Source organism: Lepidochelys kempii, chromosome 4, assembly GCF_965140285.1.
Source record: "Lepidochelys kempii isolate rLepKem1 chromosome 4, rLepKem1.hap1, whole genome shotgun sequence".
In the NCBI taxonomy this organism is placed as follows: Eukaryota; Metazoa; Chordata; order Testudines; family Cheloniidae; genus Lepidochelys; species Lepidochelys kempii.
The window spans coordinates 19,853,109-19,878,767 of NC_136383.1; the positions used below are offsets into that span (position 1 = coordinate 19,853,109).

Genomic DNA, 25,659 nt, shown 5'->3' on the forward strand with positions numbered 1-25,659 from the left:
GATCATTTGCTGTCTTTGTTTGAAGGTGTGGAAGAGGGATGGAAATATTGTGTGTGGGCGTTCAGCTTGGAGAGAAGCGTGGTAGGAAAGTATGGCTTCCTCACTCCACTAGGATCTGCTCGCTTCAGTGGAAGCGCTGATGGTGCTATAGTTCTCTTTCCTCTGCCTTTTCCTCTACACCAAGTGACTTTATGGGTATATGCTATAACTAATGGCTTCCCTCTTGCATCAGAAAGATGTATGTTAGTCAGCTTCCCTTCAGCTGCACCAGTAATATGGAACAAACAGACAACTCAATTATGTGGTGGGAGAACCTAAAGGACCCCCTCAAATCAGGGCTTCCTTGAACAAACAGTGTGAGAGGCCCTGCCCCCAAAGCACATATTGCCTAACTAGCCAAGATGGAGAGAGGTAGTAGTATTCCCATTCTATAGGTGGGAACTGAGGCAGAGAGACACTTGTCCAAGGTTACACAGGTAATCGGGGTACAACCAGGAACTGGGTCCAGCTCTTCGGCGTCCCAGCTAACAGCTGTGCCATCTTTCTTCTCCTTGTACCCCACCTTGTGGAGTGCTTTGAGAGCCGCAGAAGGGTGGGGCTAAGTGTGTGCCTATTTCTGTCATCTTCTCTGGGTACTGTTCTGTCAGTGCACAAGCAATTCTGTAAAATGGTGTTTTGAGTATCAGGGCGCAGTTCATTACGGTGTCAGACTGTGGGCGCATGAGAACTTCCCCAGGCTTCAGGAGAGGGGAAGAATGTTCTCTGCTGGCTTAATCTCCCAGAGGCTACTGAAGCCCATCCGGGAGATGTTAGGCCGCTAAAAGTCCAGCAGCGCAGTGGGGCTAAGGCAGGCTCCCTATCTGACCTGGCTCCGTGCTGCTCCCAGAAGCGGCAACATGTCCGGCTGCAGCTCCCTAGGACGAGGTGCGGGCAGAGGTCTCCGTGCACTGCCCCCACCCCGAGCACTGACTCCACAGCTCTCATTGGCTGGGAATGGGGAACTGTGGCCAATGGGAGCTGTGGGGGCAGTGCTTGCAGGCAGGGGCAGTGTGCAGAGCCGCCCGTGAGCCTAAGAGCCTTTGCTGGACATGCGGCCACTTCTGGGAGCCATCTGAGGTAAGTGCTGCCCAGCCAGAGCCTGCACCCCAAAACCCCCTCCCACACCCAAACTGTGTCCCAGAGCCTGCACCCCAAACTGCCTCCTACACCCCAACTCCTTGCTCCAGCCCTGAGCCTCCTCCCGCACCCAAGCTCCCTCCCCCCAAACCTCCTCCTGCACCCTAACCCCCTGCCCCAAGCTCAGCCCGGAGCCCCCTCCCACACTCTGAACCCCTTGCCCCCAGCCCAGAGCCCGCACCCCATCCTGCACCACCACCCGGTGAAAGTGAGTGAGGATGAGGGAGAACAAGTGACGGAGGGAGTGGGGCTGAAGTAAGTGGGGGTGAGGCCAGGCAGGGCAAGGGTGTTTGAGTTTGTGCTATTAGGCAGTTGGCAACCCTGTGCTCACCAAGATGGTTTTTTGGTGCTATTACTGTCATTACAACCTGGAAAAGGGAAAGCTGCTCAAAGCATTGATTAGGTGCACAGAGCAATCCTTTCCTTGTGTCTTTTGCTGCTGGAGGTTAGAGGTTTCATTTCTTCATAGGCTGTTGCTCTGCAGGGGAGTGCAGGAGGGGACCAGTGCTTCCCCCATTTTATTCTTTGAAGTGGTTTGGCTCTGATTTCTCTATGGTTGGATTCGTGTGGCTGGGGTATTGTGTATGCCTAAATACCCAAAACTTGTTAAAGGATGATCCTCAGGTGCTGTGGAGCTAAAAGCCCCTAGCCGTCGTTGTGGATGCAGTGGCAGCTGAATGCAAGAGGGGTGTGCAATGCTGGGTGGATTATGGGTGACCATTTACAATGCTGTTGATACCACTATTACAAAATATGCCATATAAGGTCTCAGTGAAAAACTTATGATTTGCCAAGTATGATAATCTTGTTTATACATTAGTAACGTTGTATGGCGCGCAATAAATATGCGTGGCATATCTGTATCTCAAACCTGTGCTGTATATCTATGTGCCACCCACAGCCAGATTGGCATCAGCACTTTCTAGCCTGCCTGATGGCCGAGCAAAGGCAATCAACTGTACAATGAACCCATTGAGAGAAGGCAGGGATACACCTATGAGTCAGCAGGACACCTAGGGACATGCCCGTGGACAGGGGACTCTGCTTTTCCATGCCCATGTTCGGTAAGTTTGTGTTTAGGACAAAAAGTACAAACCACACGGCAAAAGGTTGCTGCTGTTTCTCCATTTTGTCTTCAATCTTGCTTCTTTACGCTGGAGTAACTTATCTGGAAGCTGAACAAAGGACTGAATGAGTCCTCCAAGCTTTGGATGCGTTTCAGAGGGACTCTCCAAGCCAGCAAACTCACCAACTGCTAAGAACCTGATATATGGACTCTGAAGCCTTAGTTATATATCTAATTGCTTTACCATCTAACAACTCTCTTCTCATTCTTTTCTAATAAACCTTTATTTTTAGATACTAAAGGATTGGCTAGCAGCATGGTATTTTGAGTAAGATCCAAATTAATATTGACCTGGTAATGTGTCTGGCCCTTTGGGGTTCAGAAAAATGTAAAGCAGGCTGTGCGATTCCTTTTTTCAGCTTCTTGATAACTAGTGGCGGGATCAGGAGCACAGTTTGACTTATTGGTCACAAACCCCTAGTTTTTGGAGAATCTGCACTTCTTTTTGGAGCCTGCCCTGCCCTTGGCATTTTCACTCTGGCATTTTCAGTGAGGGCTACTCTAGGCACCCTGGGTCACAGGGTGTTCCTCTTGGTGTCTCAGGCCCAGGTCCTCAAAGGTAGGATGGTGATCAACTTCCAGTCTGGTTCTCAGGCTTTGGAAAATATGGTAGCTATGGGAAGAGGTGAGTGGGGAATGCGAGGAGGAAAAGGCTTTAGCACAAAAGCTGATGCTATGTCCACGCTTTCAGAAGGACTTTCTCAGTCTCCTCCCCCGGCAGCACCCGAGTTCAATGCTGAGATTATTTCTAAGAACCTATTGTTCATGCTTGCTAGAGGACAGAGAACTTACTGCTCAAGGGAAGGGAGACTGGACATTTCTGTTCTCCCTGTCTCCTGCTACACAAACAACGTCGGGTTGAACCGACGCAAGAGGTGGCAAGTTCAACCCTGCTAAGAATTACTCTCTTGCACAATGAACCTGGGGAACTCATTGTCACCCAAGAGATTAAATCTCATTAGCAGAGATTAAAAAAGGACTGGATATTTCTATCGGTAACTGAAGCCTCCATACTTTGCACAAATAGGAGTATTAGCATAACCTGACATCTAGCTTCCAGGAGGAAATTGTCTGGGCGGTGGGATGGGGGAAGGAGCCGGTTAGCCCATCGCTACCTACTGCATCGTCTTCTACTGAAGCATTTGGTACAAGGCACTGTTGGAGATGGGCAACAGGGCTTGATGGCCACTGGTCGGATCCACTCTGGCAGTTCCTGCGTTCCTGAGAGAGAAGCTGCTCTGGGTGCTCTGCTTCTGACGATGGGCATCGTGTAGCATGGTAGTGCTTAGAGATTATGACACCTGGCTTCTATGTGGCTGCTTCATTCTTCCAGCTAGGCAGCCTGTACCAACCAGAGCATGCACCTCCCATGAGTATCTCCCAAGATAGCTCTTCCTGTCTCAGGATTGGCTTCTACTCTACCAATGGGAATTTTGCTTGAGTAAGAAGTCCTTAGCTAAAGCCTCAAAGAGAGACAAGATGCTGGGTTAGAAGAGTCTGGCTCCTGAGTTTGCTTTGAGAGAAGGAGTTAGCCGTGATTGGGTCTGTTCGGGAGAGAACTTGGATGGGGAGGAGGGACCTCTACTTCCCAGCCATGCTCCTGGCAGCAATCGTGCACTGTTCAGAGCAGCAGATGCTTTCCAGCCCCCAGAGTAAGAAATTCACAAAGCTTTACAGCATAGAACTCCTCCACTAAGGGAAGGAGGGCGGCAGCCTGGAGGGAGGTGGTCATGTGCACTTGGCAGCAAGTCAGCACTTTAATGCTCCAAGATTAAAGGAACCTGTGGGAGAATTAGAGGATCACAGATGTTTTAAACAAGTGCAACAGTCCCTATCCCAGAGAGCCACACAGGGATGGAGTTTGCAATGCAATTAAACTGGGAAACGGCCATACCCACACCATTTTGCCACTAGGGAGCGAGTGCTAGAGTCCTTTAAAAATGGCTTTAAGTTTGCTTCTGTTTGCAGAAAACTCAAAAGCTTTGAAGTGAGGGTGTGACTTGGAAACATGGATGCCTTTTGCATGACCTGCCTCTTGGTTTTTATCTTCCTGCACACTTTACAGTGGCATCCCCCTCTCTACAGCAGACTTATATAAGGAAGCTCCCTGTGTACCCTATGAGATAATATATCAGAGGGGCAGGGGATGGGCTGAAGGGGGGCCCTTGTAAACATTTTGTCACCAAATTCAAAGGCAGGTGGGGTGATTTGCCCACCTCTCATGGGGTGCACACTTCTCTTTAGATATTGCTAAATCATCCCTGCTGCAGGTGAGAGAACCTAAAGCTCAGAAAAACACTCTTGCAGGGCAAACATTTTGCCTTTAAATGGCAAAGATTTATTTTATCAAATCAGCAAAAATTCCCAAGGCAGGATATACCTAACATTTATTTCCGCCCATGGTGATCAGTGCCAAATGTCTAGGACCAGCAGGGCAGTTTGTTAGCACCCCAAGTTCAGGACTTAACTTAGCAAGGCCCTCACCTCAGAACAATATCGTATTCTATCCCTGGAGATGCGTGCAGCTCCTTTTTCCTCTCTTCACCCATAATCTTCGCCAGCCAAATCCCTAATTAGGGTTACCGAGCCTGTTGATTGTTGCACCAGTCCCTTTTATTATCAATTCGCGCAGACGTTCACCGTGGCATGCAGTTGGCAAGGACTGCTAGAGACCTGCAGTCAAAATAGTTTTATTTCCTTTGTTTCATACAAAATACAATCATGTACAAAAATGTACACATAACATTTGTCAATCAGTTTACATTAAAAAAGACACTGTAGATTCAAATTAAATTTTGCTTACATAAATCATGTAAACATAGAACTGGGCCCACACTGGCTAAAATTTCATTATTTGTTAAATATGTCATTTGCACGAGCCGGTTATGAGTTGCTTTCATACAGAGAATGAAGTCTGCAAAAGTGATTTTTCTCCAGCCATGCATCTGGCTGTTACTGGCTTCTGAACTCCAAAATCAAATTGTATACACTCACACTCAGTCATTTGTGTAAATATATACCCCTCTATGTATATACATATACACATAATAGAAGATGGTTTACACCAATGCATGCAGATGTCCACAGAGAGGCACAAGTAGGCACAATGAATACTTTGAACATACAGGTTGTAGCAAGCATTAAATACCCTGTGTCATACAGAACAGATAATATACAGGTTGGACAGAATTGGATGCCCCGCATGCCATCATGAATAGCTTGGATGTGCAGATCCTCTAGATGTACAAGGCCAAGAACTTTTACAATTCTTTTTGCCAAGGACAACAAGATACTTCAACAATACATCGAAATGTAAGGGTAGCACAGCATATGGTTCCTTCATGGATAAAGCTAATAAGGTAACCTGTAGAGGACTCACCAATCTCACGTCCAAAAATAAAGAGGCATTATACACTGCAAATGATGGTTTCCATTGGCAGAAATCTATTTGCCTCAAAAGAATACGGCCTTTCCTCATCCTTTTTTTGTTTTTTTTGTTTTAGTATCTGCTTATAAAAAGCATGTAGAAATAGGGTAGGAGAGAAAAGCGGTCAGAGGTCATTCTGATGAAACCACGTTCCATTCTATCTAAAACCCGGTCCTGCTGTAGTCAATGGCAAAACTCCCATTAACCTCAGTGGGGTCAGGATTTCACCCCATAGATTTTTAAAAAATATTTTTAACTATGCTGATTATTCATAATGCATTAGGGTTTGAGACAGAGCGAAACTGCAGCAAATCTTCTCGCCCGTCCTGCGGCGTGTTTACTTTCACGCAGCAGGGACGTGAACAAACACGGCAAGCAGTCTCACTTTCTGGTTTGCATGCACGAGCACACAGCTGCAACGCTGTTTGCGAACACGACCATAGGCATGTTTGCATTCAGATGGAAACTGGCCGACATGCGCTTTAAAAAAAAAAAAAAAGTTACCCCAATATTAGGTTTTGAAGGACCAATATTTTTTTTTAGCCTGGTCATGTCCCTTTAAAATCCTGGATCCTAGAACTCCGTATCGTGCAGTTGAGGATACAGGGTGGAATTTTCAATAGCGCTGAAGGAAGTTAGATGACTTCCGGAGGGAGCTGGGTGCCTACCTCCCTTACGCTCCTTTCAGAAACCCACCCTAAATGCACAAACAGGACTTAAAAAAAATAAATGGCACTAAGTACCTCCCCCTTTGCCTACCAATAAAAAGGCTTGCAGATTGTCAGAGTATTTGCATAAAATCCACTCACAGAAATGTCTCCTCCACTCTCCTCACTGCCCACGTTAACTGGAAGGATTTAGAATGTCATCACATTTCCCATGTGTCAATCCCTTCCCCTGCTTAGTAGGGGCCACGCAGACACTTACAGGGAAACCAGAAAAGAAACCACTTTCCGAAATGGTGAGAGTTGGATTAAGGCTCCCAGAAGCAGCCTGTCAGACTCATGTGTATGTCACCATGCAGGCGAGGTTCAGAGTCAGACCGGTCTCACATATCTGTGAGGTCAGAGTCCAAACCCTTTTCCAGCTGGCACCTGGCCTTCACTAAGGGCCAGTTCCTGTGCAAATCAACAGGTCCGTTGCTGTGGACTCTAGGGGCAGCAGGATCAGGTCCCAACACAGCACAGGCATTTCAATAACCCAATGACTCCCTGAGGGGAAAAGCAAGAGGAAGCAGTCAAACTTATGCATTTAACTGCACTGCAAGGATTTTGGCAGGAAGTGGGCATACTGTCGATGCACTGAAAAGGTTCCTTCTTGTTCTGCAGATATTGCCAGTTCAAACAATGTTCCCAAGATACAGAATATCACTAGAGCCAGTAATCTCTCAACAACTAGACAGCACTTTTTAAGTGTGCACAGTGTAGCAAAGCACTTACTTTCTGAAATACACACAAAAATGAGAGACATTATTCAGAACATTAGCAGCTGCAAACAGGCAGCAGCTGTTAACCACATGCAGTGATTCCCCAAACTAGCACAGAGGCATAGCTAATGATAACTACTGCAACATGGCACCAATTCCAGAATTCAAAGCTACTTTCCTCTCTAGAATGAACAGGGGTGCACAAATTTCACTCCCCCGCAATCACTGGCCACCGATGCAATTTCTCTCCCACATCAATAAGAAACCCAGATGTTGCTGTGGGTCCTCACTGCGAGTTCCCTGGGGCACGGAAAATGTGAATAAGTCAACGGTACAACTTTGCATACCACCTGCAAAGCATTCGTGTGTGACAAAATCCATGCTATAAACACACTGCATGTTAACTACTGCACTAGAAGCCTCTGCAAATTTAACAAACACCGTACCTAAACACCAAGGCTACAAATAAAGTTCCCTCTGACTTCTAACCAGCTACTTCCATTACAACCTAGACATGAGATCTGTACAGAACCAGGCATCGACTGTGATATCTTACTCTCAGTGATTTATCCACGTTATACTACTGGACAGCAAGCACGCTTCTATTTCTGTTCTGTTTCCAGTGTGTCCGAATCACCATTTTGCAAACATTTCCCTAAATGGAAGTCTTGCTGAGATGTCACTAATCTATGCTTTTCCCTCTCAGGCACAAGGGCTTTTACCATGACTTGACGGCACTTATGAATTTTTGCACATATATGGAATAAAAACTGAATCCTAACAGCATGATCAAGAAATAAGATGCTTTAATTACACCATATTTAATATAAACATCTATTAATTGAGGGTTTACGCCAAAGTAAACAGAATAAAAGCAAATGCTACCTGTGAAAATTACAAGCTTTTGCCATCTTTAACTCTTTCACTTTTATCATTATATTTGTACCCTGTTTATCATCATCATCATCATTTTTAAATAAACCTCATTTATTATGTTAACATTTAGTAATACACAACCACGCACTCCTGAAAAAACAAAAGGACATGTGTCGGTATCATTTGAGGCCATGCGAAGCCAGTTACCAAACAGACCATAATGCCACGAGAGAACAGACTACAAGTTCTATTGCCATGGAAGTATATTTTGTCTTATTCCAACAGCTTACTCATTTTATTTGAAGTAGATACTTGTACTGCACTTCACTCCTATTAAAAGCACTCTCACTTGCATTCAAACATGTTCTCATGTAAACAGCAATATAAATTGGGTTATACACTCAAGGGCCTACAGTAAGTGAAATAACAAAGGAAAACTGAGATAAAAAAATGATAGCAATGATTTGATTTTTGCATGAAATTTTTTGGAGGTGGCAGGGGTTGATCAGTACCTGAACGGCTATTTTGTGAACTGCAGTAAATTCTACTAAACTCAATCAGTTTGCATGAGATACATCTCAACTGGTGCTATTCATTTTATGTTTTTGTATAAAGAACAGCTTTTTAACAACAGAGAGCTAGACAAGGATTTTTAGAGTACAATTTTGGCTATATAGGTTTTGTTATTAGCTTTCAAACTTTAAAAATATAATCTCTCTAAAGTGCATCATTATACTTATAATTTATATAAAGTATCTGAAATCATAGCAAGGTGCCATGTAAACAGCAGTAGCTAGGCAGTCAGAAAACCCTACAGTCTTATAAATTTAAAAACAAAGTATTTTGCTATACGCGGTTGGTCATGAATGGTCAGGGGCAACAAAACAGTTAATTATCAGTACACAGTTCAAGCAGGCTTTTAACAACAAAATGTAGTCTTTGTGACTTCTGGAGTTTTGCATGATGGCTACAGACACTGATGGCTAGGTAATCGCAGCCACTGTAATTTAGGTATTAAGGAGATACGGCCCTGATTCAGCAAAGTATTCAAGTTTGTGCTTAAGTCGATCTCTACTCACAAGAACACCAGCCACAGGCTTGACTTCAAGCATGTGCTTATTTCAATAGGACTTGTCACATGGTTAAGTTAAGCATGGGTTTGAGCGCGTCACTTAACTGGCACCTAATCGTACAAAAGGCAACCAGCAATATTGACTTCTGAGAAACCCAGCAGCCATTTTGTCCTACCATTTCTGCTACTAAACACCACTGTCATATTAAACAGTTATGCCCAAAATACCCAACCCTCCTCTGCACCCTTTCAACTGGCATAAAGCTGGTTTGGAGGACAATGGCACCACTATTATTTCCTGGAACTCTCAGACATCTTGCATGCAGAAGAGAAAGAGGACTGTCGTCAGCCAATCTGGCCCACATTTTCAAGTCACCTCTGCATGTGTGTGCCCAGGTATAGACATCTCTGGGGTCCGGTTCTCAGAGGAGCTGAGTGCCTACAACTCAGAGGTCAATGGAAGCTGTGGGTGCTCAGCACCTCTGAAAATCAGGCCCTAGGCTGGGCACCCAAAAACTAAAGGCGACCTTTTAAAATATAGGCTTCAGTCTTTCCTACTTCTCCTATTTCTTCTAGGTGGAGGGGATAATTCTGTGATCGATGAAGAACAACCTGGAAAATCCCCCTAAGTGCAATGAATTTGGTGACTAGCAAAAGAAAAGACCCAACTTATTTATACTACCTCTTACCAACTGGCGCTGGCTTATCTTTAATGTACTACTTCTCACAGGCCCTGTCTGATGCCTGACAGTTCTAGATAAACTCGCCAGGGTTCATGGATGGGGAAGAGAGAGACATTTCTTTTTAATATGTTTTGAAATACAGAAGCTATTGAAACATGCTGTAGATGTTCTGTATCTACTGTGGCGAGAATCAACATAACATAGCAAAGTGGGGGAAATGCGCTGAGGGAACATGAACTGCCACGTATCTTGGAGCCAGACTGTCCTTGTACGTAAGCATGGGGTAGGACGCAGGCAGGCTTCCCACCTCCTCATCTGACCTACACCAGGGCCAAGCACAATTGCAATCCCTGCACTCAATATCCACTGCCCTGCTCCTCCACATTGGCTCACTGATGGGATCAGTATGCAGGAGGGAGTATGCAGGCTTGCTCCATCTACATGCAGCAGGGATGAATCCTGCCCTGGGAAGTCAGAATTCTTGCCCTAGTTCCAAGTAGGGGCCTCTCCCTGGGCTGTGTGAAGCTGCACATTGAAGCTCTTGAGGGTGATGCAAGGAAATAATGGAGGCCAAATGCTCAGCACGACAGTAATAAGAGCCTTATACTTTTTTTGAGCTCATTTCCCTTCAAAATAGCAAATGTCTAACATCAGCATCTAAAACACCTGTCTATAATTCATTCACAATGTTTTCCTTTCTGAAAATTATTCATGTTGACTTGAGTGTGTTAAGTTCCAACTTTTGACCTCAGACTCGCACCCTTCCAAGGGCAGAATTTGGCTCAAAGTTTCCCGTTTCCTGAAGCATCCTCTCTCCTCCAAAGTATTTAAATTTGCAATTATGAGCAGGAAGAAAAGACCATGAGTTCACTGTGTTCTGTATCCCCGTCTCTGCAATTCACACTGAGTGCTGTAATCCATGTGGTCTTACCATTTAGTGCACAAAAGAACAAACCTTCGGGTGTGTGCGCTATACGTATATGGACCGTCCAGCTCAGCCTTTCATGTCAATATCAGACACTGAAAGATTGGTGGGCTGTTTATGTTGATGTGGACAGATCTTCAATCTGCTTACCAGACACCTGAACGGGGAGAGCTGTAGTGACAGAGCAGCTCGTTCATTTCAATATAACATCTCAGCTACTAAAATCCAATAGGATTCTGACTACTGCCGTCAGAACCTCCACTCTGATCCAAATGCTCAATCACAGTCCTCGTGTCACAATTCAAAATGCCAGCTAAGATGACCCGGCAACTAAGCGTATTGCTGAACCTCCTTTGACAGTGCTTTTCTGATCAGAGGCAGCTACCATTTACCTAAGCAGAAGTGACAGTTAGAAAACACATGGGTAAGAAATCAAACACTAGGAAAAGTCACACTAAAGGCCAATGCAGTAGGCAGGGTGTTGATTAATAGCAATTCTCCAGCACTCAATGGGGTAACCGAAAAGGCCAAATTCCCAAACACCAAACCTACAGGTAATTTGGGAGCCTGAGCTCACTGTCACTGTAGCTGAGAGAGAACAGCCTCAGGACTTCCCAACAGCAGGAACCGTGTGTCACGTTCCACTGGAAAGGGCACTCGTTTGGGAAAGAGGAGGTTATTGGATGATTCACCACTATTCATACCAGTCAGCCTCTCACTATGATTCTCTGGAAAAACATAATCTGACTCTGATATGCTAAACATGACAGAATTGGGAAGCGAATCAAAGCTAAGGACCCTTTCCGCGCAGTCTCTGAGCGTAGCATCACCGCTCTCTTGCTGGAAACCCCAGTCTAGGTGACTGGCCTGGTGGCACAATGGACTACAGCAAGTGCAGAGAGCGATGTAAGCCACCCTTCCTCCACCTCCCACCTCTAAAAATGGCCTTTCAGTTCTTGGGGAGCTGCTAAGCCCCTCATTGTAGGGCTCCTGCTGCACCATTCATGCATTCATCTGGTTGTCTCGGTCTCTTCTTAGCCACTCTGCGAAGTCGATCAGCTTCATTACATAATCTTGGAACTAATATCTCTTTTACTGATCAGCACCTCCAGCAACCTCAGCTTTGCCTTAATCTGCTTGTATTCATTGTATTCTTCAGCCATGGGAGTGCGATCTTCTTTCTGGACATTTCTAACAGAAACAAGGAGGAGATGTGAGAATTTTCTGCCAGGACATTACTTCCCCAGCTATCCCCCACTCCGTTACTTGTCATCTGCAGAGAAAAATGATGAATGTCATGTTTAGTTAGCTACAAAAGGAAAAAAAGGTGCATAAACTAACCTAATAATGGGGTGTGAAACTCAGGATATTTCTGTGTCAAAGCTGAAAGTGATCCTGATACTGTTCTAGAGTCAGAACATATTGACATTCTTGTATCAGAGCCAGTTATACTATCCCCCCAGACTTCAAACAGTGTTCAGTTTATCATGTCTTATGACAGCTTCCTGTTCCATTGAAACTCTCTCACTGGTTATAACAGAAGCTATTATGAGCGGGTACCCCTTTCCAAAGGTATAAAAGTTTCCATTTCCAGTTCTGGAGGGCCATGGGATATCAGACCATAAGTCTGTCAATGGAGCAAGACTGAATACTGCCAATCCTGGGACCTGGGCCACACATTTTGGGCAGAAACTTCTGCGACGACAGAAAGAAGGAAACTTTTTGTTGCAAGTTAACCCTGGGTCCTTTTTGAAGCTGAGGAGAGATTCAGAATGTTAGAAAAAGTCTCTGCGAGTGATGAGCCACGGGACAAAAGGGCTGGTGAGGTAGTCAAAGGAGCATAAATAGATGCATTTAGCACATGGATATTATCAGCTCATATGCGACATAGATACATGTCCATGTACAAGTGTATATATACATACACACACACACACCAGCAGCCAATGCAACCGAACTGAATTCCCAGCTGCATTCTTTTTCTGAGCTCTGATGCTGTACACAGAGTGAGTGCTTGAGCTGCAGGCTTATGGCCAAATTCTCCACTCAGATGCACTTGGTTTATACTGAGGTCAATGGGAACCATGCTCGTACAAGGAGAAAATTCGGCTCGTAGGGTTTATGATATCAGTTGAGCCCCTCCCCAAAGTGGGCCTACCTTTGCGTTCACTGTAGGACCATCTTTCCCCCTAGAGTACATATTTTCAGTATCCAGAATCTCTAAAGTCTAGGGTGTAGCATGTTATTTCTCATTATGGAGACTCAAATATGGAACAGACTCTTCATATACACAATATGTTACAAGAAATCACATGCATTTAACTATCAAGTTTCACATTTCTTTTTGAGAGATGATTACACCTCTTGTTGCACTGTTTTAAGTGCTGCTATTTAATGAATTACCCATTAAGTACCAAAGTAGTGTTTGCACAGACCAACAAATGGGAGGGAGGGATAGAGAGATACATTTCTATAGTGTCCCTTCAGACAAGATTATTCTTCTGTCCCAAAGAATTACATTCCTAGGAGTCAGTTCATGAGTTAGCTCTAGGTTTTAACTTATGGTTTATATGATTTACTGCTCCAAGCACATTAGAGGGAGCTTGGAACACTTGGATTTTCATCTTGGGTCCGTTGCTGCGTTTGGGACTTCTGAAAATTTTGCCCTAAGTCCCTTAGGTGCCTAACTCCTCATGGGATTTAGGTGCTTTTGAAAATTTTACTCTTAAACTCAATGGGCTGTGGCTCACAGAATTAACAGGAAGACTCTCAGGCCTGGTCTACACTGGGGGGCGGGGGGAATTGATCTAAGTTACGCAACTTCAGCTATGTGAATAACTGATGCGATAAATTGACCCCTGAGCGCTCGGGAGTCAACGGAGAGCGCTCGGGGGTCGATTTATCGCATCTAGACTAGAAGTGATAAATCGACCCCTGCTGGATGGATCGCTGCCAGCCGATCCGGCGGGTAGTATAGACATATCCCTGCTGACTTCAACAGGCTTTGGAACAGATGCTCTGTATCCCAGCTTACCTATCAACAAATTGAGGATAACAAAATGAGGATTAATTTGGTAGCATACATAGGGCACTTTCTATTTTCAGAGCCTTTTGCTCTCAGTAAGTATTACTGGCAGTAGTTATAGAGATAGATGGATGAATTAGAAATGAAATACCTTCCATTTTGTCGGAAAAAATTATCTTCAAATTCTCTCAATTTTTTTCTGATCCGTTTTTTCTCTTCCCTGACTTCTTGGAGCTGCTCTAAGAGTTCTGGCCTGTAGGGTTAAATTATAGATATAAAAATTACATAGAAAATTAAAATGGGAATGGTATAGTAATTCTACAAAAACATATGTAGCCAATCCTACAAACACTCCCTAACAAATTGACACAACTCTTAAGTTTAAGAATGTGAACAGTCCCATCACTGATCAGCAAAACAACTAAGCATGTGTTTAACTTTAACCATGTACTAAGGTCCCTCTGGCTTCAATGAGATTTAAGCACATGCTGTGGTTTGCTGCATCCAGACCCACACCCGGTATAGTTCAAGAGACTTGACATACATAGAAGCAGCATGGAGGGTAGAAAGCCCCATGTCCTGGCTACTCTTTGAAGGCATCTTATCATCCACTGGAGAAATGAAGCCATCAGCCTCATCTTCTAGTTGATCCAGGAAACTCCGCACGCTGAAATCTGGTTTCAGGGTGACTGTGAAATCTGGTTTCACGCTGCCATCCTCATCGGAACCCTCCTCTTCCTCCTACAGAAGGAGACACAGTGCCCCCATAACAAGAGGTTACTACTTCTCTCTGCAGATACAACCCGCATATCATATTCTTTTACCACAAGCACTGGGCTACAGATATGGAAAGAGGTCGACAGACAGAGACAGCACCTTAATTGCTCTAAGATTTACAGTGCACTAAAAATATCAGTAGTAATCAGTAATATCAGTAGTAACACAGAGCCCCAACCCATTATTAGTAGAAACCACCACCACAAATTCAGCTTTGTTAGTGAGACAAAGTGAGGCAGAATCACCATGGTGAAAAAAATCAGAATTCTTGGCATCCTGCTATTTTTTGTTCATTTTCAGCATTCTTGATTAAGCTACAAGTACTTCCAAACTTGACAACCATTGGACGCCATGTCTCAATGGTACCAGTGTCCTCTCTCTGTATCCTCCACACCTAAGCCCCTCAGTGATTTAGTTGTGACAAATCCACAAGCTGCCCAATTAATTTACATGAAACCTCTCCTATGGTGGATGCCTCCCAAAGACTCTACAGCGCTTGGCATGTTGCTGATAACTTTTGCATATGGTGATGATAGAACACAGCAAGGAACTGTCAGAACCAGAGAGCTAAAGGACTGATTTGTGTTGTGACAAGGAGTTACAAAGGGAGGGTTTGTGATATTTCAGTCCAATGGAGAAGTTCAAGAATTAGACTGTATCTTGATGAAACTATAACATTAAAAAGTTGAAATACTTTAGCGAGAGCGCTTCCTTCAAGCTACATTTGGGGGCCCGGCTAAGTGAGAGCTCCCTGCGTTTACAGCTACACAATGTGAAGGGCTCTGAACAGCCAAGTACACCCCCCGCTCCCTGGCACTCCCAAATGAGGAACCTGTTCTGGGATTGAGTTATTTGTTCAGACCTTGTTCCGGCTTTTAACCAATTGGTCCCTGTCCTCCTCTCGCTTCAAGCTAAGTTGCTGTATGCCAGTTGTATACCACAATATAGGTAGCAAGGGAATGAGACAGCAAATGAGATAAAAGAAATAATAGGATAGGGAAGAAATATTTCAACTAGGGACTGACACATGCCTGGTTCAGCAAGGTACTGACGCACCCCTCTAGCTTTAATGAGCTCCTGAGCAGTCCCAATGAAGTCTTGAAGGAAACGATGTGCTAACACGCACTGCTGAATTGTGGCTAAAAATAGCAACTTCTTTTGCCGGTTGTCCTGCGTTCCCTTTGCTAGTATTGCAGTTGTTTCTATAAGATCTTTCTCCCTTTCGAACCTAGATCTCCTTCTGCTTCATTCAGAAAGGAAGCAACAGAGGCAGATTCAGAGTTTGTGTACTCAGGTCAGAACCCACTGAGGTCAATGATGTGTAAATGGCCAAGGGTATACCAGGTCTGGCTTTGGCCTGTAATCATGTATTTATGAGGTCCGTGGCCTTTCCCATGGAAATGTGATATGAAGCCACAGACTGAGAATTACGACAGATTGAGCACCCACTGGCTAGCAAGGGAGAAATGAAATAAAAACAGAGACCTAAAAACATCTGAAGAAAAGCAGCAGGGAACAGGTAAAAGATAACATGATTTTTGATTGATAATTAGATTTTAAAGCTTTTCTAGAGACATACCATGACACAGCTTCACTGCCAGTTATAAAACTTAGGCCAAGCAAGAATGACTGCCAGTGCCTTCTGTTGTGTACTGTTCTCACACCTGACCCTGCTGGCTAATTCAGAGAGCAGTGCATGGGTTTTTGTATCCAGGTACAGGGTGCTGTGCATACTAGCCCTAAGTTCTAGGATAAAAGCAATGAAGAATGGGGAAGGCAACAACAGATCCTGCTCAGATGTCCGGGAGTGTTTGCTACTCTCCTTTGCCATAGGGAGAGAAATTTTAAAACTGATTATTTCGGGCCCCTCCCCCTCCAGAGTGTGGTGGATATTATAAGTCACTGAAGTCTATCCCAGTGGGGCTGGTTCAAGTGGCTTGTTCCAGTTCGAACCGCACTGCACTCGCTGCCACAACTGCCAAGGAGCAATTCAAAACCATGGTAACAAGCTTTTGCCAACTGGAACCAGAGGGATGACAAGACACCATCAGACACAGCACAGAACTGTCACTTGTCTGGGGCCAATTTATGGTCACAGATCATCTGCAAAGGTTTAAGCCCCTTGAACTGAAGGGGGCGAATCAGGAGGCTCCTTAGTAAGAATTCAACTGGAAATGCCTCAGACAGACGTGTAGAAGTATGATTTTAAATGGGCCTCGACCTGGCCTCTAATTTTGTCCCCACAATCAATTCACTTCCGCAGTTACAGTCTGATTGGCTACAGGTGACTATCTACATCTGCAATCAATTTATTTTTAATTATTTTTTCACCTTTGCGGGCATCTATTTGGAGCCCCCAGCACCTTAAAACATTCTAAAGTATACAATTTTCAACCCAGTACTGTAGTGCATCAGTTTTCCCAGAGAACAAACTTTCCAATGAATTGACCTGGCTATGGCCTCTCAGGGAGGTGGACTACCTATGCCAATAGGACAACCCCTCTCATCGGGGTAGGTACTGTCTACACTGAAGTGCTCCCGCAACCCAGCTCAGCGGCACGGCTCTGCTGCTGGAGCATGTTAAGCGTAGACAAGCCCTTGGGCAGATAGCCACGACTTCACTACCGCGGGTACTCATGCTAGGTAGATTAAAGCTAGCCTGGGTATGTCTACACGTATTGCAATCACACCTTGAGTTGGGAAGAAATCACAGCACAAAGTTGGTGGTGCAAAATTAGAGGACATTTTAAAAGAATATGGCCCTTAATTCAAGCTTGGTTCAGCAATTATCTATTAAATATTAAGAACAATTCACTGAGGGATAAGCTGCTATGTAAACACACAGCCACTTAACAAGTATGATATTGTAGCTTCACCTTAGTTAATATGTACTTCATATATGCAATTAATATTTAGCCTGCAATAATATAACCAAAGAATATTTAGTTCATGGTATCTGCAATATTACCCAGTTTTGGATGGTTAACAGACAAATGGGCAGAGGGGGTGTGAAATCAGAATGTACGGTTGTACATTTCTCTTGTTCATACTGTGATGGCAATAAAAAGCATGCAGATAATTGTGTCATATGCTAAGCCCCTTGGTGCTGGTGATTGGACTTTCTTGGACAAAAGTAATATGGACCAAATTAATCCCTAGTGCGTTAACTATTTAAGGCACATGCATTTAGGCCAGTAATGAATCTGGCCCAATGTTTTCACATCAGTGCTTAATGCTGGGAAATACCAACTCATGGCAGCAGAGAGTGAAAAAAAAATCCAGCCAAACCAAGCAGATCAAATATTCACTAACGTAACTAAGCTGTACTCACTCTGCTTCCAGAAGTGTCGTTTCAAGTGTAAAGTAAGAACTGGACACAGCCAGGAGGTGAACAGGTGTGGGTAAATTTCCATAACCTATACGTGTGTGTGAGCCGAGACCCTATTCGTGTTCTGGGAAAGCCCAACCTAGCCATGGTGTGGCAGAAAAGCCTCAGAGCTTTGGTGTGAGGAAAAGAACAGCAAAAAACTGGTGCGGAATACTCAAAAGAAAAAGAAAGCAGAGGTGCAACCAACAATCGTGAAGTTTTTATCAAGTAAAATACGTGCGGAGAGGGAAAACACAAAGCCAAGGAAATATTGTAGGCTGATCTGCAGCAACGGAAAGGAGGGATTTGTTCAAAACTGGCTCGGCTTAAGCAGCTACTGATTTCTATGTTTTTGGAGACACTGCAAAGAATCAATACTAAACGAACAAAATCAATCAATCAATCCGTCATTGGCGGGAAGGGGAAACTGATGCAGACTGAGCAATTAGTTAGCAGCTGGAGGTCTTCACCTTTATCTCCTTGAAGAAGGAAGCTGTTTCACCCTCGATAATTGGCTGCAGCAAAGGGCTTCTCCGCTTGCTGGAGGGGGAACCCTGTGACAGGTGTTAACAAGTAGGTTACATTGTGAACCCCTTTCTCCTCCACCACCTGTTCTCTTGCTCTCCTCTCATCTCCATGACTCTTTTAGCTCATCCAGACCATCGGAAGAAAACAGCTGCTTAAAAAGAAAAAACTCCTGGCGAAAACCTTGAAGCAGAGAGAGGTTTTTTTTTTTCAAGTCGCTGCTGAGCAATGGACATAGGTGCCAAAGGCGTGCAAACAGAACACGATGCATGGAAGGGCCAGCTGTGCGTGAGCGGGAAAATAAATGCTTTAAGGAAAAAACAACAACGAAAGCAACCCCATAGATGTATAAAGACAACATGTGGCTCTGTATGCCCTGTAAAACTCCATTGGGCCAATTTTCGAAAGCGCTCAGCACTCCCAACCGAGGCCAGACTTTCAATAACTCAGTTCTCATTTAGGCACCTAATTGACACAGCTGGATCTGCAAAGGTGCTCTGCCCCCAGAGCTCTCACTGTTCTCAGAGGGGTGGGGGAAGGGGAAAGACATGTACCGTTGTTCTCAATGGCAGCTGCTGGGGGCTGACTGAGCACTTTTGAAATTCTGGCCATTTCAATTTTGGTGCCTGAAAGGGAACTGAGCTCCTTGGAGAAGCTGGCGCTAAACTGCCAAGAGGTGGCACTGGGTTGGATGGCTTCCTTCTACTTGCTAGCCTTACGTACCTCGTTCACACAGGGGACTATTCACAGTAATGATTCCAGGAGGTTTTTTTTTTTTGTTTGTTTGTTTTTTTTAAATAGAGCAGGGCATGCCAAGAACGTCCAGAAAAGTGTGCTCGCCAGTGTGTCTGACTGCTCTGAGTAACACTTTGCCAGTCTGTTCTTCTGAACAGATGCTCTGTTAAAACAACTGCCAAAACGCAAGCATGGCCTGGCAGTAGAGAAAGGACACAGGATCATCTGTGAAACAAACAGCAGGCAGAAATCAATATAAAACAGCTTACTTTCACTGGCAGGGTGAAATGAGTGTGCGTATGTGTTTTATAGTACAATAATTTTAGGGCCAGTGACGAGGGCAATACCAGTTGTGTGACATAAGCAGCTTCAAATTTGGGCCACTGAAGATAAAAACACGTAAATGGAACTGACGACAATGACCCTGCAGGACAGATGTGTGGGATTCCATGGAAGCGGTAGCACTCCTCGCATCAATTTAGAAAGCAGCAGCCATTTGTGTATTCTGCTAGTAAGTGTTGAGGTTTGGGAGGCTGCCTGTCCTGTCCTGTTCTCTCCTTCAGACAAACTGGGCAGTCTGGCTGCTGGTGTAGTTGAGCTCCTCAGCAGCGTGGGCAAGACACAAGTCTCCATTCCTGCCAACGTAAGTGACCAACACTGAATCTACGATGTTGAGTGAAAAAGGAGGTGAGGCCTTAGCCAAAAACTATGTAATGACAAATCAACAGCAACCCAATGGAAGGAGGAGCACCACAAGGTGAAAAGTGCTCAACATCCATGGGCATTGGAGTCCTTGACCAGCTCTTCACTAGTCCCAGTTGCTGTGGTATAATTGACTTGCAGTCGTTCAGGTACTCGGTTCTTTGGTGATGGGAGAGGTTGGGCCTCTGTAACTGAGCGGAGTGCAGAGGTGTGATTCTCCTGTCCTCCTCCCGCCAAAAAAGCTCCCTCACCAAACCAAAGCAACCCCCCCTAGAGAAGTACTGTACTCACAATAACAGGAATGGTGTTGGCCCTGGAGAGGATCTGTTTGACCAACCGGTACCTGTCATACAAGGGCTTCATCACCTGGCGCTCATTTTTTGTTACCTGAAAAGCAAGAAAGAATGAGACCATGAGTCTGGCAGCAGATACTCTAGTCTGTAACGTATGCTCCTGCACCCTCATTTATCTGGGTTCAAAAGAGAGATGTGCTAACGGCAATGGTCCTGAGATTAGTATAGCGTGAACTTTGCCACTCTGACCTGCCAATATACCTTTAGCCCTGCTCTTCCAATCCTTGGCCTAACTTCCAGCTGTGTGGTGCTTTTGTAATGTGGATAAACGGAGGTTAAGACATTTAGGCTCAAACTAGTATTCATTTGTTCTCATTACAAGATCCCTACACACTAGGCAGTCTGCATCTGTGGCCACTTCTGTACTTGTGGCCAAAAGCACAGGGCTCATACCCACATTCTTGTGTCTGGGATCCCGGAACAGGGTGATAATTTTGACCTAGGAAGAAGCGAAAGGAGTTGTGATGACTGACTGCCTTCCCTTGCAAGTCCCTCCCCAAGCATGCTGATCTACAGACCTTATGTAAAATGACATTGCAACAACTCTCCTCTGCCTCTGCACTTTCTTCCCTAAGATGCCTGCAAGTTGTTACCACAGAATTGCTCATTTTACTCTCCAGCTCATCTTCTGGAAAAATGCTAGGGAGTAAAAATCCCTTTTAATGACTGGGGAGAATGGAGGAGAGGAGAGGGGGAGATTTAAATCTACACTAGCTAACAGTGGTGCATGAGAAAGTGAAGCTCTACACTTCTACAGAATCGTTTGATTAAATGGGTTTCTGTATCTTTAATATCTCGTGGGTGAGACTGGAAAACAACAAGTAGAATATTTCACATGACCATATAGTTTATCTTCTTCATTTTATTCACCAGTGTCTTACCCACATCCTTGGTCTGTTCTTCCATTGTATCTTTGCTCTAAGTTTACATTATAAGGGCTCTTTAACTGATTTTGATGTCATTTCTATCGACTTTTAAAGTGCTGCTCATCACTGTAGTATCTGAGCACCTTCCATGTAAAACTGATAGCAACAGAAAAGTCCCTAGCATAAAAACTCTGCTTGGGGTAGGGTGTGCACTTCGGATATTTTAGATTTTATCATTTTCCTTTTGTGCTGTTTTTGTTTTAGGTTGATTCTTTTCAGGATAGGTTTCTTCTTTTTCTAAAGGTGGTGTTTTGTGGGGTTGGTTGGATGTTTTGGATAGAAGGGAGGAATGTAACCAGCAGTATGGAGCCCAAAGATACACCACCCATTTACAGCATTCACAAGTCTAGGTTCACCATGGTCTTCCCTGGGTTTCATGCTGCTGAGATTACATTCGTTAGCTAATGCAGTCAGTGTTGCCTTGTAAACTGTGGACTATTGTCTGTAACTAGATGGTTTTAATGGTGTTACGAGGGCACAAAATGAAGTAATGCAGTGGTGAATCAGGATCATATCCTCCCTGCCTAGGCTATGTTGGGACCTAAAAATGGGCAGAATGCCCTGGCACTGCTTTTCTGTTGGACTATGCTGTCCTTAAGGGTTAGAAAACGACATGGAAAGGTGCCTGTTGAGGCAGAGAACCGAACCGTCAGTTAATGCCACTTCAAAGAGGATAAACTCCCATGTTTTGTAAATAATTAAATAAATAAATGGTTTGGACTGGGAAAAAGAATCCCTAAGCGCACTGAGGAAATAGAGGCTCTTTACCTGTCACTAGAGGGTCTTCAGGATGTGTCTGCGATGCTGCACTCTAGCATATTTTCATAAAATCATATAATGAGTGTGAATGTAATTGTAACTGGAATATGCTTCATGCAAAAGGTCTCTTGTCAGGGTACAGTTATAAAGCTTATAATCTACTGAGTGTGGTCATCCTATTTGTATGTATGTATGTATCACTCTTGTACGTGAAACTAGAAATATAAAATATAACTCTGAGGTCCTATTGTAATTATGCAAAGCGTGGGCCATTAATGGTGATTTGGAATTTTGATGGTTCCCATTAATCATGACAATTGACTGTAGATGGCTCTGTTTACTTTTAAGTCTTCCTGCATACCTATGTGCTGGCAAGTGGGTAATGAAGTCTTACAGTGACATGTGATCATGTCACCTGAACTGGAATCCATCTTTAACCTGGTGCTTTTCCATTTAGAAGGAGGGGTGGGAACCCAGAGAGGGAGAAAGGATTCCCGCCTTGTGCAAAAGCTATGTAAGGGGGTGGATCAGAACAAAGGGGGCTGCAGTCATGAGAAATCCCCTAGCTACCACCTGAGCTGGAACAAGGACTGTACCAGAGAAAGGATTGTGCCCAGACTAGGAAGGCGTCCAGTCTATCAAAGAAGCTTATTGAAACATCTCTGAGGGTGAGATTTTATCTGTATTCAGTTTTCTTACTGTATGAGGCTTAGACTTACGTGTTTTATTTTATTTTGCTTGATAATTCACTTTGTTCTGTCTGTTATTACTTGGAATCACTTAAATCCTACTTTTTTGTATAAATCACTTTTTACTTAGTAATTAACCCAGAGTATGTATTAATACCTGGCAGGGGGGGGGGGCAAACAGCTGTGTATATCTCTCTATCAGTGTTACAGAGGGTGAACAATTTATGAGTTTGTCCTGTATAAGCTTTATACAGTGTAAAACAGATTTATTTGGGGTTTGGACCTCATTGGGAGTTGGGTATCTGAGTGCAGGAGACAGGAGCACTTCTTAAGCTGTTTTCAGTTAAGCCTGCAGCTGGTGGGGGATGAGGTTCAGACTTGGATCTGTGTTTGCAGCAGGCTAGCGTGTCTGGCTCAAACAGGCAAGGCACTAAAATCCCAAGCTGGCAGGGAAAACAGGCTCAGAGGTAGTCTAGGCACATTAGGTGGCAGTCGCAAAGGTGTTTCTGTGATCGAACCCATCACAGTGTGGTCCCTATCTGTATATCTGAATATTTACATCAATGTTTTAGATAATGGCATACAGAGTATACTTATAAAGTTTGTGGACGATACCAAGCTGGGAGGGGTTGCAAGTGCTTTGAAGGATAGGATTAAAATTCAAAATGATCTGGACAAACTGGAGAAATGTAAACAGAATGAAATTCAATAAGGACAAATGCAAAGTACTCCACTTAGGAAGGAGCAATCAGTTGCTCACATACAAAATGGGAAATGACTGCCTAGGAAGGAGTCCTGTGGAAAGGGATCTGTAGGTCATAGTGGATCACAAGCTAAATATGAGTCAATAGTGTTAACTGTTGCAAAACAAAAAGCAAACATCATTCTGGGATGTATTAGCAGGAGGGTTGTAAGCAAGATACAAGAAATAATTCTTCCGCTCTATTCTGTGCTGATTCGGCCTCAACTGGAGCATTGTGTCCCGTTCTGGGCACCATATTTCAGGAAAGATGTGGACAAATTGAAGAAAGTCCAGATAAGAGCAACAAAAATGATTAGAGGTCTAGAAAACATGACCTATGAGGGAAGACTGAACAAACTGGATTTGTTTAGTTTGGAAAAGAGAAGACAGAAGGGACATATCAGTTTTCAAGAACATAAAAGGCTGTTACATGGAGGAGGAAGAAAAACTGTTCTTCTTAGCCTCTGAGGATTAATGGCATAAATTGCAGCAAAGGCAGTTTAGGTTGGACATTAGAAAAAGCTTCCTAACTGTCAGGGTGGTTAAGCACTGGAATAAATTGCTTAGGGAGGTTGTGGAATCTCACTCAAAGGAGACTTGTAAGAGGAGGTTAGATAAACACCTGCCATGGATGGTCTAGACAACATTTAATTCTGCCCTGAGTTAGGAGACTGGACTACATGATCTCTCGAGGTCCCTTCCAATCTTATGATTCTATGAAAAGGCAGCTAGCATAACAGAGCCTTTGGTCGAAATTTCGGGCCCACGCCATGTGGCGAACAGCAGCTAATGAAGAACAGACCATTTCTTGCTTCGTTAGAGTGGCTCTAGGAATTCTGCAAAAATAGACTCTCTGGTTTAACTACAGCTGTTTAGTGTCTACCTCTGCAGGTTCATCTGACACTGGTGCAGACTCAGTTACACAATAAATCTGAGCTCCACTGATTTTTATTGTTTAATTTTTTTTTTAAGTGGCCCAACTATCCACATTATCCTGGATCTCTCAGTACTTTTCCACTGCAGCAATGCCAGTAGCTGGAAACAGGAAAGATGGTCAGCTGCAGCCTCCCTGGCTACTGGGTTCAGTTTTGCTGGGTTGTAAAAGTAGCTTATTTAAAAAAAATTAAGAAGCAGTTATAATATATTTTTGTTTGTTTTTTATTAGCATAACAATAGGCCAGATTCTGCTGTCACACTGGTTTTACACGGGTGTACGTTCATTAACTTCAGTGGGGGATTACCCGATTTACAACACTGTGAGAGCAGAAGCTCGACTCAGAGAGGAGACAGGAAGGACAAATCACCTCCCTGGAATGGTTTTGTTGCTGTGCCTTACACAGTAATAAAAGTCTACTACCTAGATGGCTGAGTGTAGGCAGTAATAATCATGTGACCTTTGGGTAGCCATCTAGATGGTGATGAGAGGGGGAAATTAAAATAAATAATTTTAGAACAATGGGCTCAGAAGCAAATATTTCAGGCATGAGGGAAAAGAAGGGATCAGGGACTCCAAAGCATCAGCACACTGAAGGGGAGAGAGAATTTGCCAACTTGGCACCTTCTGATACATTGGCAGCAGAAGACAGGCGAAGTGGAACGAGAAAACGTTAGCATTTACCAGAGGTGTGCGCTGTTTAAATGATTGTTACAACAGTCTCAAAAAGGTGATAAATGAATTTACTCTCCCTCACACTATCAACGTCCCAAATGAGTTTCTCTTTACATCCAGCCAGCTTCCACCAGTGCAAGACTCAGGGATACCAATCATAATTAAGAGCCTGTTGCTCTGATATACACTAAACCTCGCAGTTAATGCAAGTCTAAAAGCACTTCTCACCAGATGAGTGATTGCATTGAGTAAAGGGGCTGGGACTGATTAGCAAAATCATTGTGCTTTCCCCCCACCAGCATGGGTGTTAATATACTTATAAGGTAGCGGGAGGTTAATTATGACAGGCAAAGACAAGTCAAGCAACTATTTTACATGTGTGCTGCTGTACGTACCGGTCTTCCATGAATGCTTTCATAATACAAGAGTGCTTTCTGAAGAGCCACTTTCTCAGCTGCTATCTCATCTCTAGTCATGTCCTAGATAAAAGATGGAGGGAGGGGGAAGAGAAAAAAAGTCATATTTCTGCACTCCAAGAACACTGAGCTTTAGCCTTATCTGCATTCATACTGTAGTTTGAAAAAATAAGCCATATTATTTTGCAATAAAGACTGCAATACTTGCCACTACTTCCCGAGTCCCTTATCCTGTGATGCACTTTAAGAAACCATTACCACAAAGGGTCCACGTTATGTGTTATGGAAACAAATTACAGCTAAATGACATTTAGATTTCAGGG

General features: G+C 44.0%; 1 protein-coding gene across 2 annotated transcripts in view; it reads right to left on the bottom strand.

Annotated features, from left to right (window-relative positions):
* Positions 1–8,111: 8,111 nt before the first annotated feature.
* FAM13A (family with sequence similarity 13 member A) overlaps positions 8,112–25,659 on the bottom strand; it is a 183,976-nt gene continuing 166,428 nt past the window's right edge. The window contains exons 19-24 of one of the 2 annotated variants that reach the window (XM_073340682.1): positions 25,316–25,399; positions 20,134–20,229; positions 18,351–18,434; positions 14,281–14,477; positions 13,888–13,989; positions 8,112–11,902 (exon numbers count right to left, since the gene is read on the bottom strand). In XM_073340682.1, coding sequence (XP_073196783.1) covers positions 11,776–11,902; positions 13,888–13,989; positions 14,281–14,477; positions 18,351–18,434; positions 20,134–20,229; positions 25,316–25,399 — 690 coding nt within the window. In that variant the 3' untranslated portion in view covers positions 8,112–11,775. The remainder of the gene's footprint in view (positions 11,903–13,887; positions 13,990–14,280; positions 14,478–18,350; positions 18,435–20,133; positions 20,230–25,315; positions 25,400–25,659) is intronic. The other variant, XM_073340684.2, reaches the window with a different exon arrangement.